We start from the raw sequence: 19,388 nt of genomic DNA on the forward strand, positions 1-19,388 counted from the left end.
TCAAAATAGGGTGTGCACCCATTTACACTATAAATATGAAATAATAATAAAATAAAGCTTAAGAAAAATACTAATATACTAACAAATAAAAATATTTGAACATTTTTTTGAAAGCTTAAGGTATGACTGATTTTTTTTTTAAAAAAAAAGGGCCAAACAATTTTCATACAAACCAACAATATAAATATTTTTTAACCCTTTAAAAATTTCAAAAAGGGTAGTATTTAGAATTTCAGAATTTCACAAATACCAAGCTTAAAAGTAAATAATTTTCTGTTATAACACACCCAATTCTTAAGATTTTATATCCCAAAACTCTCCTATTTCAACACTCAGTACTCTACTTCGCCATTCCTCACTCTTCTAACGTATGTAGATTTCCTTTTATTAGAGTGTTTGTCAAAGGAAATGTCTAATCTAAGCCTACAAATAATGAGATCAATAATAGCCTGGTACAATTATTTAGAAGTTCAAACTGCCTAGTTATGACTTCGAAGCTACCAATAGCTTAGTACATATGATCTCGAACGGCTGCAGACATGAAGTCTACAGCAAATCTAACCGGACCATATTATATGTTTCTCAGTAACTCTTTGCAATCTTTGACAGAGAAGAATAGGTTCCCATGATTGCACTAACGATACCGAGTCCAACAACAACGATGCTCGAAGTAATCTGATTTCATACGGAAAAGGTGAACAAACCATACAAATGTAAAGGTAAGCACTAATATTCAATCCAACATATTTTGACGGTATGAATCCTCATAATGAATCAAAATATCCACTCTGTTTTGAAAAGAAAAAAAGGTTTAACTTTGTTTTTGTTTCTATAATTGAAAAAGAATTCAAGTGTTTCCGTGAGAAAAGTTAAAACTAGTACAAGAAAAAGAAAATTGGAAGGAAACAAACACAAATTTTAAAAGCAAAAGAATCTAAAAATCAAATCGTTATCAAATATCACCGTAATTTTTTGAAATTGACTAAGAATTCAAATGTATCTTTGGAAAATTAGAAAGAAACATGTATATATTTCAAAGTAGAAAAGTAAAAACAAAACAATATTTTAGATTTTATTTGATAACCATTTTTGTTATTTTTTTCTTTTAGAAATTAGACCTATTTTCTTATATTTACTTGATTTACATCTCAACAGTTGAATTCTTAACTAAATTTGAAAAATAAAAACAAGATTGTCCAAACTACTTTTTAGTTTTCAAAAATTTGCTTGATTTTGTAAACTATTGATTTAGTAGATAACAAAGCTAGGGATGAAATAAGTATTTGTAGGTTTTACTTAAAAAAAACAAAAAACAAAAAAGGAAATTATTAACCAACCAACCTTAAATGTTGTAGAATTTATAAAAAAACAGAATAATTACTTCTTTATTTGAAAGATTAATTACCGTTAAAAGTATGGTTACCTGTATCTTTGTAGCGTCGCTTCCCATTATTTTTAGATAGCACATGGTTGGCACTATTACCGACTAAATCAAATACCATACATTAAAAACAAATCCACAAGTGCATTTTAAAATAATAAAATAAAACAAACTAATCTGCAAGACGATGAACAAGTCTCATACTCCAAATCTTGTGATGATCCAAAAAGACAAATTAATAGAAAACGATTTAAACAGATCGTAATTTATAATGTTAGTCAACCTTTTCACATACTGCTAATAAATAAGATTCAATCTATAGAATACATAACTAACAAAAATATATATAGTCCTTTGTTCAAGCAAATCTTTTGGACACATGCTAAAAGTTGAAGCTCATAAGCTAAGAAAAATGTTTAATTAGGTCAGATACTAAAAGTCGAAAGTTATAGACCACGGTTCCAAGTTTCGATGGAGTGGATCTTTATGCTCAAATGAAAAATTGAACTTAAGAGTGGAAGTATTTAGTAATCAAAGAAATCGAGGGTGAATAAATGGAAGGTTTCTTTTCTTGCTTTCCTCATCCCAAAAAATAAATGATGCATTATTTAAGAGAGGACGGCTGCAACTTTGAAAAGGTGGATTAGTATCTACTAATTTTCAAACTTGGCATTGACCTTTTATTGGAAGTTCAGAATAATTTAGATTTTTCAGTTCTTATCGTCCATGTAACCTCCAACATACTTTGTAGACTTGGATATTTGCAAAGAAAGAAAAGGTTCAAGAGGTCACCCCAACATAAACTTCTCTCTCTTGGAAACGGAATGGTTTTCTTCTTCCTCGATATTTTTTTTTTCTTTTTTCAAAAGTTCAAGTTATTTTCCTCTTTCACGAATCCCTTATTTAATTTTTCTTTTATTTTTTATTTTTCTTTTTATCACTTTTCAATCTCCTTATTTCTCCATCATTCCTTCTCTATTTTCAATCTCTTTCCTTATCTTTCTCCCTTACGATTTCTCTTTTTTAGCTATATATTCTCTTTCTTCATTTTTCCTTCTTTTCTTCCGTTTCAGTTTAGTGTTGGAGATAGGTCATCACAAGCTAGACAGGGTAAAATAATGAAGAAGATGAAGCAAAAAGGAGGAGGAAAAAAAGAGACATCGAGATTGATCAATGGTGGAATACAGTGGTTCTTCGATAGTAGTGAAGACAAGGTTGTGGTTGAGGTGAATGGTGTGAGGACAAAGAACATAGAAAAAGAAGGTCCTAAATTACCAATTGTCCAAAAAATCTTAAGCTTGTAGAAAAATATAAGAAAAGGTATAGAAAAAGCTTAACAATATAGGTATTTGGACAAAGTTGGCATCCAGCAGTTATGAAGACAAGATTGTGGTCAAGATGAAGGTGAGAGGATAAGAGGTCTGAAAGTATAGAAAAAGATCTTAAATCACCGCTTGATCCAAAAGCTTAAACTTGTGTGGGTGAATGAATATTAATCAAGAAGGAAACAACGATTCAAGAATTTAAACACAAGACCTCTTAAACTCAATCTACTATGATACCATCTTAAACCATCAATTGATCTAGAAACTTAAGAAGTAAAAAAACAATGAGGTTGATCAGTGGTGGTAAATAATGGTTGGTGTTTGATGGTAGTGAAGACAAGTTGTGGTTCAAGTGAAGGTGTGTTGAAGGTAAAAAATAAAATAAAATAAAATAAAAAATCTTCAATAACCAATTGACCTAAAAACTTAAGCTCATTAGTGAAAGAATATTAATTGGGGGAAAAACAACAATACAAGAGTTTGAACACAGGATCTTCTTAACCAACCTACTCAGACACCATCTTAAATCACTTTATTGACCCAAAAACTTATGAAGAAGGAAAAAAATCACTGAGGTTGATCAATGGTGGTAGACAACAGTTGGCCTTCAACGGTAATAAAAACAAGCCTATGGTTGAGGTGAGGATGGGAGGGCAAAGGTTAGAGAAAAGGAACATCTCAATCACCAATTGACCCAAAAACTTAAGCTTGTAAGTAAAGAAACATTAATTGGGGAAGAAACAACAATGTTGAGGACACATAACTTCCTAAACTAACTTTACCAAAACTTTTATGAGCGAAGATAAATTTAATTATATATCATCTAGCAGAAAAAAGAAGTTCAACTTAGTAATTATTTCATAATTTTAAAATAAGAAATATATATGATTTTTTACGGGCATTTAATGAAAACCTAACCAACAATTTAATAGCTAACAGCTCCACAAGGTGACCAATTAAAATCTAACATTAAGTAACAACCATTAGGTGCAACTAGCTATGAGCTAAAACGAAGAGCATTGTAACAACAGGACTACAATCTCACCAAGATAAAGAATCATCAAGAAGCACTTACCACAAGTATGCTGAGAAGAGATCCAATCAAAGACATCACAAGACCTACAATCAACACAAATGCCAATTTACTTCTAGTTATGCTCAATTCATCTGCCATGCTAAGATAAACTTCTCATGGAAAGTTCAAATTTGGCTTTACAGTTAATTAGGTGCTTAATCAATCAAGTATTTAACTGCATCCAACAGCTGTACAGTTAAATGCTTAATCAATGAGCTTCTAGCATGAAAATATAGATGAGCTAACACTTTGGGGGTACTAGATAATGAAAGTTACTTTTTAGAAAGGCTTATCATCTACTATGACATTAGTGGAAAGGTTATTATCATCCACTATACAATCCATTATGTTAAGATGACTTCAAAAATGAAAGTAGTACACAATTACAGAAAATTTGAAGAAGATATAATTACCAAAAAAGGGCAGAATGAAAGCCACACAAACAGAAGAAGCAACAAGGGCTGTTCTTAGAAGAATGAAACACCCGTAGCTAGCTGAAATTCTAGGAGGTAATAGCTCCTCTATGCTTCTTGCCAGTGGATTCATCAACAGTGCATATTTGAGCAATGTTAAGGAAGCAAATTCAATCATTGGTCCAAAAATAAAATATTTTGTCACTTAGTTTTCCAAAACGATGTCCCTATCTAAAAAGGATATTTGGTGAATGGATTGATAACCTGTAAAAGAATTAAGATTGATCAGAAATATTGCAATCCTCATACTCCGTAAGTTTAGGTGGGAAATAAAAGAACAAAACAACACTTACCGTTGTCCACCCTGCAACTTTAGAGGTAACAGCATGTTTTGGCATATTTAAAGTTATTTGGCTTAATGTATTTTGGCCAAACATGAGAAATCCCATGATAGCAACCCCTCCATAAATCAGAACACACAAAATGAAGCTGCATAGATAAAAATATTAGAAGCATCAAGCTAAGTGGCTAGTAAAGAGGATTCCAAGTCTTGACATGTACCATACTATTAGCGCCTTGGTGAACTTTGTTTTATCTGCCATGGACTGATAAATGTTTGGAAACACAGTGTGGCCAGAATAACAAAAACCATATACACCAATTGCAAAAGGAACACCCTTCCAGTTCACTACTTCACCAGTCTGATGAAACCCCACGCCTCCAAATGTACCAAGAAAAATTAAGCACAGCCCTATTAAGATGGTTGCAATGACTCCACCAGCTGAAATCAACATTAAGTATATGGTTTCATCTAATATCCAAATTATCATAGCCAGCGTAGATTGGACATAATTAGTCTAATATGATACATTACCTGACAGGTATGAGATCACACGGAGATCTCTCAGCCAAACAGTGGGCAAAACAATCAGTGCAGTTAAAATTCCAAAAAGATGCATAGAGTCCAACTGGATACTCCCCAAACTCAACGATGCTCCGGGAAATAGACTGGTTAGATTGTCTCCTTCCAAGATAATAAATTCAACGCAGTAACACTGTATGCATTGAGAACATCAGAGTTTAGCAAAATGAAATATCTTTCTATTTGAAAGAATAATGTTGAAGATAGATTAGAGATTCACTTACATATAATTCCAGGTATAAAATGATCTGCATCAAAATTTCAGAAACATAACATTAGCACGTGAAATATATAATTGCATAACTAGAACTTAACTACTGTTTAAAAATCTGAATCGAAATGAAATCTAACTCGAGGAGTTTGTGGTCAGACAAGAAAAAACAACCATTTCAACGCAGATGCACATTACCAACATGGACCTTTCTAGTGCACCTAACAACAGAGTACAAATATGGACACTACTGTACACTTTGAAAGCAAAAATCAATAGCATATATGTGAAAAACATGTATAACGTGAAAGTAAACTCACAGAGACAAAAAGACGTCCAAATTTTCCATACGCTGCTTCTCCTATATCTGGGTATGTTATAACTCCTTCTCTTTTCTCGAAGCAGTACCTCATAAGCGTGGCTGTGTAACAGCATACAATGGCAAAAAGAACCAGAACTCCCAAACTGGCCCAGCCAGCTTCTTTTACAGTAAAAGGGGTGGAGAGAAGCCCAACTCCAGCCAATACATTGATTCCTGTCTCAGAGTGGACGGCCACATGAACAAAAAACAAATATATATGTATACTGTTAGAAATTTTGAAACTCATCAAGCTGCATTGCTTTTTACAATTAATAGCATTTTCATCATAAGGACAGAAGACTTTTTCAAAGAGAACGTATAACAGAAAACATAGGCTACCATTGAAGATGGTCTGTGTGAAGCTGCACCCACGGCCAATAGGCAATTCACCAGTCATTTGCTTAGAAATTGTGGTTCTCTCTGACCTTAACGATTGGAGTCTTGATATGTTATAAAAATCCTCATTTTGATCATCACCACCAGGATCTGATAACAAAGGCGCTTTTGCATCCATTTCTAAACTACTTCTACTAAGATTATGCAAGCTTGTTTGCAATATACTTGGAACGCGAAACATTGCAAAATTTGGAGATGCCATGATTGTATAAGAGTCCGTTGTCTCTCTGCCAAGTGAAAAACAGCAAGATAAACATCAGCACCCAAGAACCAACTGCTCAAATTTTCAAACATACATGACCAATTTTCAACAAATTTTCACTTTAAATATGTTAAGAATCAATTCCCCTAAGTTAATGCGTCCATATACTACATAGAGAAATAATTCCAGTTCCATACATCACATCAGTAAAATAGTAAAACTATTGCTCAATAATTTGACCCTCTTCAATAAATAATGAGTGTGCACTACATCGTATTTAACAAAAAGCAAACTCTTCTAGTAAATATTACCTTGATTCTCAACAGACATTTTAGACTGGCTAACAACTCCACTTTGATATGCCAGTGCCTAACAAAAAGCGTGGAAGAAGCCAAACTTCATGAATGAATTAAAAAATCACGAATGACAGAACTAAGCCATTATTACCAGCCAAACCGACCGGTTCTACAAGTTTTCTCTTCTCATAAGTCTTTCATTATTTTCAAAGAAAAAACAAGAGCAGAATATCGAATACGTGGAGGCAACCACCAATTCGCTGTCTCTCAAAATGAGCTCAACAGAAACAAATCAATGATAAACAATCCACAATTCAGAAAACTCTACATGAACAAAAGAAAATAAACAACTAAAACAACGCAAGCTTCTGACTAGATAAATTTCAGATAGCCAAAAGGAACAGAGTCTCCTCTATTACTAATTCAACCACCAAATTTCCCTCGACTTCAACTCACTAAATCGTTCTCTCTCTCACAATTTGAAAATGCATCTTGAAGAGAAAAACCAGAGTATCAGACGGAGAAAGAAAAAGACGAGAAACACGGGCAAAAGAAAGGTAAAGAAGAAGACAAAACACAAACAGGATTATCGTAGTTCAGCATTACGCCTACATCCGCTCTCGAAGGTTCCTAAGTATTTCATTACTCTGACTTCATAGATGAAACACAAAAATTTGCCTCAACTTCCTCTCAATCACAGCACACACATACAATAATCTGTTCATAGTAATGTCTAATATGTACAGAGTAACGGCAATACATTGTCATAAACACCTAAGCTTCGAGTGAGATAATAATAACATGCACACAAGAAAAACCAGAAACGAAATCCGTTGGCAAACGGCGAATTAAGTTCACCTGTAACTCTGAGGCCATTGCTGAGAAGTGAAAGTGGAGGTCCGACCTCCAAGGCCATTAGGAGCATCGTCAGCGTCGCTATAGGTACTGCTGCTGCGATCTTCCATGCTTTTAGAGCGTTCAAGGTCGTCGTCGGCATAGACATCGCCGTCGAGAAAGAACTCGGAGTCGGGATCGTTGGTTTTGGCAGCCATGGGAGAAGATAGTGTGAATGAGAAAGAAGAATGGAAATGAGAGGATTGTGAGCGGTGGAATTTGATTGTTGTTGTTAGTGTTTGGTTATGGCGTTTGCATTTTGGCGTATAGCACAGAAAGAAAGGAGGAACGATGAATGAGGGCGGTATTATTGATCATGATCCGAAAGCTGATTGTCCGACGCCTCGTATTGTAATTGTACGGATGCATTCTTGTTCTTTTCATAAACCGACGTGTCGGAAATCGTGTCGATGAAAATGACCTTGCTTTTTCCTTTTTCACATTTCAGTCTTAACCGACTTTCCTCACTTCCTTTTTTCCTTTTTTTCTTTGAAATACACACTTTTCGCTCCATACTTTTCTTTTCACAAAATTGTCCGAAATGTCTTTTAATATATTTGTCCACTAAAATTAGCATTTTTTTTTTTAAATCGTTTAACCATTTTTTCTCGACCCATTACGAGCTAGATGAACCATCGAAATTAGACCGACCTTAATTAATTCTTTATTGTAAAATTTGAAAACATACATTTATGCTTCTTTAATCTTTCTCAATCTTAACTAATTTTCTCGGATCTACTTTTTTTATACGATTTCTTAAAAGAAAATTATAGTTTTATAATTATGTTGATAAAATTACCCTAAAAATCTTGTTTACAATGACAAATTTATATAAAATTTGGCAAGATTACATGAAAATTTGATTCAGTTCATTATCAATTTTTCAGTATAATTTTGGTGATGAATTGAGATTAGACTTCTTTTTTTTTGTCCAAAATGAATGGTTTTTGAAAATATAAAAAAAAATGTTAAGATTTGAAAAGATATTGAAATTTTTGATATTTTGGTTTATTCCGATTTTCAACGTGGATGAGAAAATATGTTTAAACTACTTTTAGAAAATGTTGCTAATTTATGAGACAATCTATTAAAGTATCTGCTTATGACAATTTCTCTTTCTTTTTCTTTATATTTAACTTTTATGGTTTTTAAAGGGTAAATTAAAAAATTATAATTAGGTTAGAATCAGTCTTAGACTCCTAATACTCTAAATTCATTTTTAGGAACAAATTGGTTTGAAAATTTTAATTATTAGATTTAGGGGTTTTTTCTCAAAAAAAAAAAAAAAAATCAAACTATTTATACTTCAAAAGAAAATTAGACAAAAATCTGTCATTATATTTTATTTTTCTAGAGGTTTAAATATTACTAATTTTTCTCTCTTTTACTTTGGTCAATTTTTCTTAAAAATTTATATATTTTAATTTGGTAACAATTTAGTTTTGTAAATATTAAATTTTTAGGATAGAAAATAGAGTTAAGATTTAATAAGAGTTTTTTAGATAAATAAACAGATTAGAAACTAAATAAACACACTCTACATGAGAAAATAATTATAATATTTATGATTTTGTAATCTTAAAGGTTAATTAAGTTGCCACATACTTAAAATATAAGATCTAAGTAAACCTAAGGGCCACAAATGACACTTAAATAAAAAAATAATAAAATAAATAGCACGAGGAAAAAATGACTAAAATATTTACTATTGGTAAAAAAACTATCGTCTTTTACTGATTTTGTTGTATGAAATGTAAATAATTTGTCAAAACTTTTTCTATTTTTTAAAAATACCCTAAAGTAATTACATATACATCACAAAAATTAATAAAAAAACTTAAGAACTCATATGCAACCACCATTTTGGACGTTTCTTCTCGAATTTCTTAAATTAAAAGTTATCTGGCTATCAATTTATTATCAGTGATAGTTCTATCAATTATTATCGTTTATAACTTTTTCTTTATCATCATTACAAGTGTTTCTTCTCGGTTTTTTTTAAAGTGACAACTATTTATGGGAATTTGTCGTAACTTTAGCACAATCTGTTGGAATAAATGGTTATGATTCTTCATGAATAGATGTATCATTAGTGGATGCATCATTTCATGAAAAGTTGGAATAAATGGTTATAATATTTCATGAATGGATGCATCATTTCATGAAAAGTTAAATCATTTCATGAAAAGTTAAATCATTTCATGAAAAGTGTCATTAACTAAAGGACATGACTTTTTGAATAGCCACAAAAAGTCTATAAATAAGTCATTTTGGTTGAGAGAAAAGAACATAGAAAAAATCATTTGTCTTCGATAAACAAATTTCTCTCCATATCCACAATCTTGATGTTCGGTAGATTCATAAGGTTTCATTCGTAGATCTTCTATACGGGGTGCTACACTTAGAAGAAAGTTGATATGTTCTATATTGCAATTAGTCTAAATTCTCAAGTACTAGGGTGAGTAAATTTGTCTTAAATAGACAACGTGAATTCGTTGAGCTCAGATCTATATTTGTGTATGATTTTTCTGTTCACCGTGATAATAATATACCTATCAATTGATAATCTGTATAACACAATCCACATGTGTTATATATTGCTCTGATGATTATCACATTGGTAACAAACATATACACATGATTTTTTGAAATTTTCACCACATATTTTGCACGTAGCGTTATGATTAAGATCAAAGAATAATGTGAAAGTTAAGGAATGATGATGTTCATATATTTGGAGAGTGGATGGTGACTCAACACATTTCTTACGAACGAAAACAAGACATATTTTACAAAACAAAGGACCCTTTGATCTCTAACTTCCCAGAAAGCACTTTACGTAGATTGATGAATTCATGTTAGGTGTTTAAATGAGAGCAAACACAGGCTACGTGAATATTGAAATCACAACTTGGACAAGTGTAGAAAACCTCTGTACTGTATATAAGATACTCATATATAAGTAAAAATTTCAAACGAGATCTCAACACTCTCCATTCTCTTATCGCTAGATTTTTTATAATTGTTTTTAAAAATAACTCTATATTGTCGTAAGGTAGGGTGGTTTGTTTGAAGACCTTAATCATCTCTTAGTTTTGTGCTCTTAACGTTATACAAAACTATTTAATATCTATAAAATAAAATTTTAAAGTTAGAAGCTCAACATAATTGACATGACATTTTATCTTAGACGTGAAAGATTCGACATATATACACTATAATTGTTATACTAAACAAATATAAAAGATGGCTCATAATTTTACTAGACTTCCGGGTAGGTTGTTTAATTCATCTCAACCAAATTCCAACAATTCTTATCAAAATTCCAAATTGTACTCCACACCCCCGAAAACCTTGGTATCCATAAGATTAGGGAACAATTTAATAAAATTATTATAAGTAGAACCATAGTACAAAGCAACCAAACATTTTAAATCCATGCATACATGACCCATAATTAAGCATCCACTAAACTCAAATATTGATCATCACTATATTTTGGCAAGCTTAAGGGTGCTCTTCCCATCAAGTGGCTTGTTCAAGAAATACTTAATATAATCCGAAAACACAACTTCCTTGTACTCTGCTTTCTTCCCCGTCGCAAGCACCTCCGGCAACGGTCCAATAGTGGGAGAATTTTGCAGACCCACAAATATGGGAATCGACATTCTATCGATATTTCCATTGGACACCACACAATGCTCCACGCTCTTGTAAATTCCATTGCTCATTATCTCCAAAAAATCTCCAATGTTGATTACTAAAGACTCTGCTACTGGCTTCACCTGAACCCATTCATCTCCTTTGCTGTCGATCTCTCGTCGCACGTGGAGCCCGCCGACATCGTCTTGCAGCAGAACCGTCAAAAGAGAAACGTCCGAGTGGCTGCGAACTCCGACACTGAGATCGGGGGTTGGACTGATGGGATAGTAGTTGAATTGAATTCTGCGAGTTTGATTTGTTTCGTCTAGTTCGTTGGCATTTAGTTTGTTCATTAGAATCTTTAATACACGTTTGATTAGTGTGTTTGAGCTCTTTAGATATTCAATTGTTGCATCTCTGCATTGTCAAACCATTCATTTATTGAGTTAGATTTTCGGAAATTGGTAACCAAAAGTTTCATGAAAATTTCAGCTATATATCTACTTTTTACCAATATTTTCAAATCAAACCAGATTTTGAAAACTGAAGAACAAATAACTTTTAAATTCTTGTTAATATGCAAAAAGGGGGGGGGGGGGGGGGGGGGGGGAAGCAAAAGTGAAATGTAATGCTTGGTTCATTACTTGGAAATGGCAGGCCAGAAGGCATAAGCTTCCTCCTCAGAAACAAAATTCATACTCAAGTAATCGCTCCACTCCAAACCTTTCTCTGCCTCGGCGAAAAAGCTTGTCATATAAACCACATTCGAACAACTCGTATTCTCCTTCAGAAACCTCCTCTTCTCCTCCGCCGCCTGACCCAAGAATCTCCGAGCTGCATGCATTACATCACTCATCAGTACCGCCGGAACTCCATGGTTTATCACCTGGAAAAAACCCCATTTCTCTGCCGCCTCGCAGATTAATTCTGCTGCCTCTGCTTTCGACATGTCGATTATCGGTATTGTGTCTCCTGATGCCTGTGACGACGCTCTGATCATCGAGCTCGATCTCTTTTCTGGAGGCTGAATGAATGCTTTAGGGAGTGCTCTGAGACGCATTTTAGAAAGCCCTGTCGTTCCATATCCTTTGTTTATGGCTTCCTTCCATGGATGATCTCCTTCTTCGTTTACTGGTTTGGAATCGGAATCGGAATCATACATTGAAGCCATTATTGTTGATGGAAGAGAGGTGAAGTGAACACACTACCCACCAAACAATTGATTGTCAGTTTTTTGTTTTTTCAATTCTCTCAGACACACACATAGTATATTTATGGGAACATTTGTAGTGCTCCCCAAGATTTTCCTACCCTGCCCTTCCATTGAATTACACGTTGCCCAATGTTTAAAATGGTGATGCTGTTAGAGTATTATTAGCAAAACTTGAGCAAGATGTTCAATATTACGTCGGTAACGTGCACATTTTGTGTCGTAGAAATTGTTTCGAGAGATTGCTTCCTAATATGTTGATGTGTGCAGTACATATTACATATTCTCTAGTGTGTCTTCTTATCTCATTCTTACATCATTGACACTAGATTTTGCGTAATATTTATTTCTTATTTGTTCGGAGGTGGTTAGGAATTAGGATTCTTCAGATTTCATGGCCTACTTTTTCTTCCTACATAGATGATTTATCATAGTCTTATTCGTTGAGATTCTAAATTGGTGGTGATTCAATTTTGAATTTTTTGAGAGAATGAATGGAAATAAATATAAACATTCATTCTAAATTGGTGAAGAACTGTTTTGTGGAAAAAGAAAAAGAAACAAATAAAATAGGAGGAAAAGAAAAGGGATAAGGAGGGGGGCTGTCATCGAAAGAGACGAAAAGGCTATGGTTACTTCAAAAGTGGGGGAGCGTCAGAAAATAAAAAGGTAATCTTTCAATTCTTGTAGACTTTTTTTCTTTTAAAATATGTGGTGGAAGAAGTTTTGGAGATTCTAATGCAGGTTTTGGTTTCTCTTTTTTGTTGCTAAGTTTGTTCATGGAGGCTTCACAATTTAATAAAAGAAAAAAAATATAGACAAAATTAATTAATGTAGTGAATCTAAACGTTATTATTTGATACAAGTTTGGAGGGGAGATTTGAAGTTGGAATCTCTTGGTTCTCAATACATACATTTATCTGCTAAACTATGCTTTTGTAGTTATAACCAAACTATTAAGGGTCGTTTGGCCATTAGATTATGAAGCCCACTTCATATTTGTTCCAAGATTATATCACTATTTCTTACTCCCCAAATATAGATTATAATAACTCAAACTATAATAATATGCACTTCAAACACAGATTATAATAATTCGTAAATTATTATAAGTCGGTCAGTGTTCTTTCTTTTTTTATTGTGTAATTTTCTAAAAAGAAAAACTTCCAAATGATAGTAAAGTGACGTTAAATTGATGCATATATTATCATATTTTTTCAACAATGTCCTCACAATTAAAGTATTGTTGGGGGACAATTTGAAGCTTGGCTTATTTATTTATTTTATTTTCTTGAGTTTGCTTTTGAATGTTTATAAAGTTATAATATATTTCCATCTTATGGATACAAATTTTATGAATAATAAATTCAATATATAACAATATTATTAAAAAATTGTAAATGTAGCAAAATCTACTCGTGATAACTCTAATGATTTATCAATCATATACTAATATTTGTAATATGATTTATCAATGATAAACTTCTATTATTGATAAATTTAGAGACTTTGACGTATTTGCTATATTTATAATTTTTTTAAAAATGTGACTATATATCTTAATATTTTGAATATATTTGTTGTATTTGCAACTTGGGTGAAAATGTGATAAACTTCTACATAGAAACCCATGAAATACGGCCACTTTGAAAATTGGCCTTATTAGTTCTAGTTAGTTTGGCCCACCTCAGTTCTTTAGCCCACGGCCCAAAGTCAGACACCTTACTTCTCCGCCTATTTTGATTTTGAATTTTATTTTATGGATATGAATATTAAACATTTAGATTTAAACCCAAATAGAATAACGATACTACACATCTATCTATTAATTGAGTTGTAAGGACTGTTTAGGAGGTTAGAATATAATCATAATTCCTTGAAATTTAAACAGTGTTGAAATGAGAAGTGATTGAGTGCAAACAAAAGAATTATCAAATATAATAACGTGAGTAAAATAGATAAATATTTTAAATTCCATCTAAAATAATCATGAAAATTAGACGTATGTAAAATAAAACTTACCAGAGTTTAGGACCTAATTTGTTTATTTGGGGAAAATATTTTGAAACATAATGGTAACATTTTTCAAAATAAATTTTTGTTAGTGTCTAAATTACTTTGATTTCCGATAATTTGAAGGAATTAAAAAAAAAAAATAGTTATGCCATATATTTTATTAATTACAAGAAGAATATAAGCATAGTGAGTTGGAGATACTTTTTGCTAGAAGAAAAGTAATTATCAAGTGAAACATTTTTTTTTTTTGTACAAGTACTTCTAATTAGCTCCCTCCCCTTAAAAGAACTTTAATATTTTTATAATATTAGCATTTCTTTTCCATAATTCGAAACACATTTCAACCTTCTAAAATTATATAAAATTCTTCGTTCAGTTTAATAAGAAATAACCAAAACACGAGTCTATGAAACATAAGCTGAAATATATTTAATTTTTAGAAGGACATGGATTTAGAAAAATAAAGATTGGACTATAAATTGGAAAGAGTTTGAAAATGATCAAAGAGACCTTTCAAGAGTCCAAAAGGCCAATGAATCCATTCAAAAGATGGTTTTGGCTCTATATAAGATTTGGCACTTATTAATTGGTGCCCAATTTATATGGTCTATGTTGGTTGGTTCTTGGGGCTAATCTAAATATCCTCATCTAAGACCAACATCATATCCTCCACACACATATGATATAACATATTATCCTTAAAAAAGCACTTTTTGCCACATAGGGAAAATAAATGTATGCCTCACTTACTTTATGTATATTTATTATTATCATTTCAATCATATGCTTGCTTTTATCTATCAACCATTTAATAAATTTGTGAATGTATTTTGAACCTTGTTGCCTACTAGTAACATTTAACATGTCACTAATTGGTATACTAGTTTTAAGAAAATACAGGGAAGATAGATTATTTAATTTCTAGGTTATTAGTAAAAATATAATGTTAGTTGAGTTAGGTTCGTTTTAGCAATCGATATATTAGTTTATTTTACGTATCAACACACCACATTTTCAAATACTTTGGTAGGACAAACAATGAACGAAAGTAATATGAAATTTAATCTAACCCTATTTCACACCATATAAGTAAATTACAAATTTGGTTCTTATGGTTTTGAAATTTATAATTGAATCTCCGTGATTTTGAATGTTAGATCATAATCCATATAGTTTGATAGAACATCGTAAATAATGCATTTAAGTTTGATAAAACTCACATAATTAATTAGTAAATTTTATCGAGCTATAGAATCGTTTTGACTAAATTCCTTAGCTTGAAAAAACCAGTCTCTTAACAATAATCTATGAGTATATTGGAATAAATAATCAAAGTGTAGTAATTCCGACATAAGGTCCTATTAAATGGGACATATCATGCAAGCTGAACGTTGAACCCCACGAGTCTCACATCTTGTCTAAAGAAGATGAAGACATGATTGATGTTTTGGGAATTTTTTTGAACCAAATGAGCAAAATGTGTGTTCCTATGCCAAACCATTTATGAATCTTCTATTAGAACTTAAGCGTAGGTAGGACTTTTATGCTTTTTATGATTGTGAGTGATTGGTTGTTTCTTTTTTTATTTAAAGAAATGTTTAATTTACAGTGACAAACTTTAAAGTTTTCACAAAATCTATCCATTTAAACTTCGCTTAAAATTTATTCGGTAAACATGTATGAACATTCCAATAAAACTTCTGAATTTTCGTTAGAAAGTTGAAACCTTAATTAATTTTGCAATTATGTTTAAAAACAACTCATGCCTCAATTCAAATTCTCACGTAAGTGTAGACTTATTAAAATGCGTCAATTTTACCAAATAAACAATTACAATAGATCATGGATGACAACTTTCAAAGATAATTCTAATGGTTAAACTGATAAAATTATGTTTCACATGATGTATTCCAAATGAGAGGTTAAACCTCGTTGAATATGAATTCCGATGCTCTCCTTCCAATTAATCGTTTGAAGGAGATTTACCTTGTGTGGTTTTAGTTACTCTATGATTTGTTTACTTTCCATTCAATTTTAGCTCCTTCACTTACTATATTTAGTTACGGCACATGTTAAAAAAAAATTATACATTTAATAGTATCAAGTTTAAAATTTTAAACTGAAAAAGGTTTATTAAAGGTGTTTTTCTTTTATATTATACTACAAATATATAAAAGAATATAAAAGAATATATAACTTTATCTAGTTATTATTAAATATAACAAAATTTTGGTGCCTATAGGTAACCATTATATTTATAAATAGTTTTGAGATTTAAAATAAATATATATTTTTTTATGTATGTTTTTGTTATTCCCTTCTAAAAAAAGGAAGAAGAAAAAAAATGAGAAATCAAATAACTCTTCTTCTTCAAATCTAACAAGTGCATTCTGATTTTTTTAAATCTTTTTTGGACGTCTTCTTTCACTCTATTAACTCTATCAGACGTATTCTAACAATGATAAAAAATTCATCTATTTTACCTAAATAGTTTTCAAATCACCCATTTTTCTAACTCTTTTTTTAAATCACACATGAGATGGTACACAAACAATATAAAGTTCTAACTATTTGAATTTGACTACTTTGTAATGTTGAAAAAAATTCAATAAAATAATAATAATAAAAGTGGAAATATATTAGAGAGCATCTTATTTATTTTTATTATTTGAAATGAAATAATATTTGAAATGAAATTTTGGCTGTTGTTTTCAATAAATTTCTCATAATTGAAGTGAAATATACCTTTTGGTATAAAGGTGTGGAAATGCAAATCGTCCCACTGTCAGCTATTTTTCAAGATTACCACAACAATGTTGATGTACACGAACACATTCATTAAAAAAAGAATTATACGAAATAACACGAAGAGAAAGAATAAGAGATCTTTATGTAAAATCAAATTTCTAATCTATCTTTGTGTAAATGGAAAATGTACTTAAAAATATATAATAAATAATTTGACAACATGATTCGTCCCAATTCGAGATTTGCCATTGGATTGAAGATTCTACTTGAATAGTAAACCTAATCCACTTGAAATTTTGAGTTGGTCCTATGAACAAAAACAAAAGGATACACTTTGATAAGTGATTCATCAAATAAATAGAACTCTTTTAATGTCAAAGTGAATAGTTGAAAAGACATATTATCAGGTGTTGTCAACTTTAAAGCCAAATACTTTAAATAACTCTCACTCCACATTAAACTTAAAAACATATTTGAATAACAAGTCCAATTATGCCAAGTTGAGATACTTACAAAGTAGATCATCCACCGACTATGTTTCTCAAGAAAAGATAATACAATGATCCAACAGTTACACGATAAATTAATCAAAACGGTTCGAATAACAAAACTAAACTGGAAATTTTGGTTTTTTTGTAATGTTTTTGCTTTGATTTAATTTAAAGTTGTAAGGAAGTCGAATAGTTCGGTTTGACTACGCAACTGTAAACCACCCTTTATCACATGGGGTGCAATTAGTGCTAATAGAATACAATTAACCTCCCATATTGTTTATTTTAATACTCACATTGAGTTTTCTTAAAGTTTTAATTAAACTTACAATCAGTCTTTAATTTCTATTTCATTTCTTATTCTCTTTTAACCTTCCGTTTTAATTCAAATATTCATATTGTTTTTTCAAAATATTTTATTTGAACTAAGTTCAGTTTTAAAATAAATGTATTTTTAGATATAACAAAACATAGCGTCATTTACCATAGTTACCTTTTATATATAAATTGTTTTAGAAAATATAGTTGTTTAATTTTTTAAAAAAATATTTACAACAATTTCGAAAATAAAAAAACACTTGCAGGTTCACAGTAAAAAAAATAAGAAAAATATCGATTAATTAACTTCATACACGAATCGTGTACCCAAATCTATACAATCTTGTAGATTCTCTTATATTTGGTATTTAATACACGAACTTGAACCAATAAAATAATTGTATAAAAATGGAAAGAAAGAGCAAGTATAGAATTTAAAAGAAAAATAACCGACTTCGTAGATTTTTTTTATTTTGTTACCCAATTTGTAAATATTTTGATGTTTTTATTATATTTATAAAAAATAACCTTGCTTTGATTTATTTTATAAAATTTATATTACAAATATTATTAACTCGAAAAATACATACAATTGTACAATCTACTGAACACAAAGTTAAATTTATATATGATATAAATTTGAAACCACATGAAACTATTAAACAAACTATAAAAAATTTAAGAGTCTATAATACAGATTTTAGCATTTAGTGACCATAATATAAAAACAAATTCAAAAGTCTAAACTAAAATTTCAATCTTATATGATATTGTGCCTTCCAACGAGATATTCTGGTCCCTCGACTGATTATAATTATAAATCTATACAAATAAAATCAACGACTATTCACCAACTGCATAGAAAAGTATATAATTAAGGCATCTTATTGAAAACAGGAAAAATGTATATATAAACAATATTGGCATTGCTCTGCCACCCTTCTTAGTTGTAATTCTTATTTTAAAGTGAGGAGAATCAAATCGTACAAAATTCATATTTTATATCTTTACTATGTGAAAAAAAAAAAAAAACATATCTAACTAACTCTAAAATATAACTAATATTAAAATATATTTTAGAAAAATGTTTGAAAATATTTGTAAAATACAGTCCAATTTATGAGCATTTTTAAAAATAAAGTTATAACAAGTTTTTGAATTCTATCACTATAGCATATCAATGAATATCAGTGACATAATTTGCTATAAGTCGTAAAATTTGCTATTTTTGAAAATTTTCTTTAAATTTGAGATTTCTGTTAGTGTGTATTGCTTTTATTAGTTTCTATCAATGTTTTCAGTGGACATAATAGAAGTCGATAAACTTTTATTAATGACCCAATCTTAAATTTTGTATATTTTGTTGATATCTAAATTTAAAAATGTTTCTACATAGAGCTCTCGTGCTCCACTAAACTAAGAGAAACAATATGAAATAAGTAACCCAGCGAGTTTACATTATCAACTGACGTCAACGCCAATCTCCT

The 19,388-nt window shown here is 30.7% G+C and overlaps 2 protein-coding genes across 3 annotated transcripts; both read right to left on the reverse strand.

Annotated features, from left to right (window-relative positions):
• Positions 1 to 206: 206 nt before the first annotated feature.
• Positions 207 to 7,794, reverse strand: LOC101219387 (amino acid transporter AVT1A). Of its 2 annotated transcripts, XM_031882717.1 has the most exons (13): positions 7,441 to 7,576; positions 6,598 to 6,655; positions 6,028 to 6,311; positions 5,648 to 5,862; positions 5,341 to 5,364; positions 5,069 to 5,249; positions 4,756 to 4,975; positions 4,548 to 4,683; positions 4,439 to 4,458; positions 4,195 to 4,340; positions 3,782 to 3,825; positions 1,424 to 1,486; positions 207 to 675 (listed from the first exon to the last, which is right to left on the reverse strand). In XM_031882717.1, exons 3-13 carry the CDS (start codon positions 6,284 to 6,286, stop codon positions 583 to 585), a joined length of 1,401 nt encoding a protein of 466 aa, XP_031738577.1. In that variant the 5' UTR covers positions 6,287 to 6,311; positions 6,598 to 6,655; positions 7,441 to 7,576; the 3' UTR covers positions 207 to 582. The 2 variants fall into 2 exon arrangements, with proteins under 2 accessions (XP_031738577.1, XP_011652187.1); XM_011653885.2 differs by lacking the exon at positions 6,598 to 6,655 and having other exon boundaries at positions 7,441 to 7,794.
• Positions 7,795 to 10,790: 2,996 nt separating this feature from the next.
• LOC101214138 (feruloyl CoA ortho-hydroxylase 1) lies at positions 10,791 to 12,432 on the reverse strand. The gene is made up of 2 exons (XM_011653887.2): positions 11,763 to 12,432; positions 10,791 to 11,535 (listed from the first exon to the last, which is right to left on the reverse strand). Exons 1-2 carry the CDS (start codon positions 12,287 to 12,289, stop codon positions 10,968 to 10,970), a joined length of 1,095 nt encoding a protein of 364 aa, XP_011652189.1. The 5' UTR covers positions 12,290 to 12,432; the 3' UTR covers positions 10,791 to 10,967.
• Positions 12,433 to 19,388: the final 6,956 nt, after the last annotated feature.

The sequence above is a fragment of the Cucumis sativus genome, chromosome 3 (assembly GCF_000004075.3).
Source record: "Cucumis sativus cultivar 9930 chromosome 3, Cucumber_9930_V3, whole genome shotgun sequence".
NCBI classification, from domain to species: domain Eukaryota; kingdom Viridiplantae; phylum Streptophyta; class Magnoliopsida; order Cucurbitales; family Cucurbitaceae; genus Cucumis; species Cucumis sativus.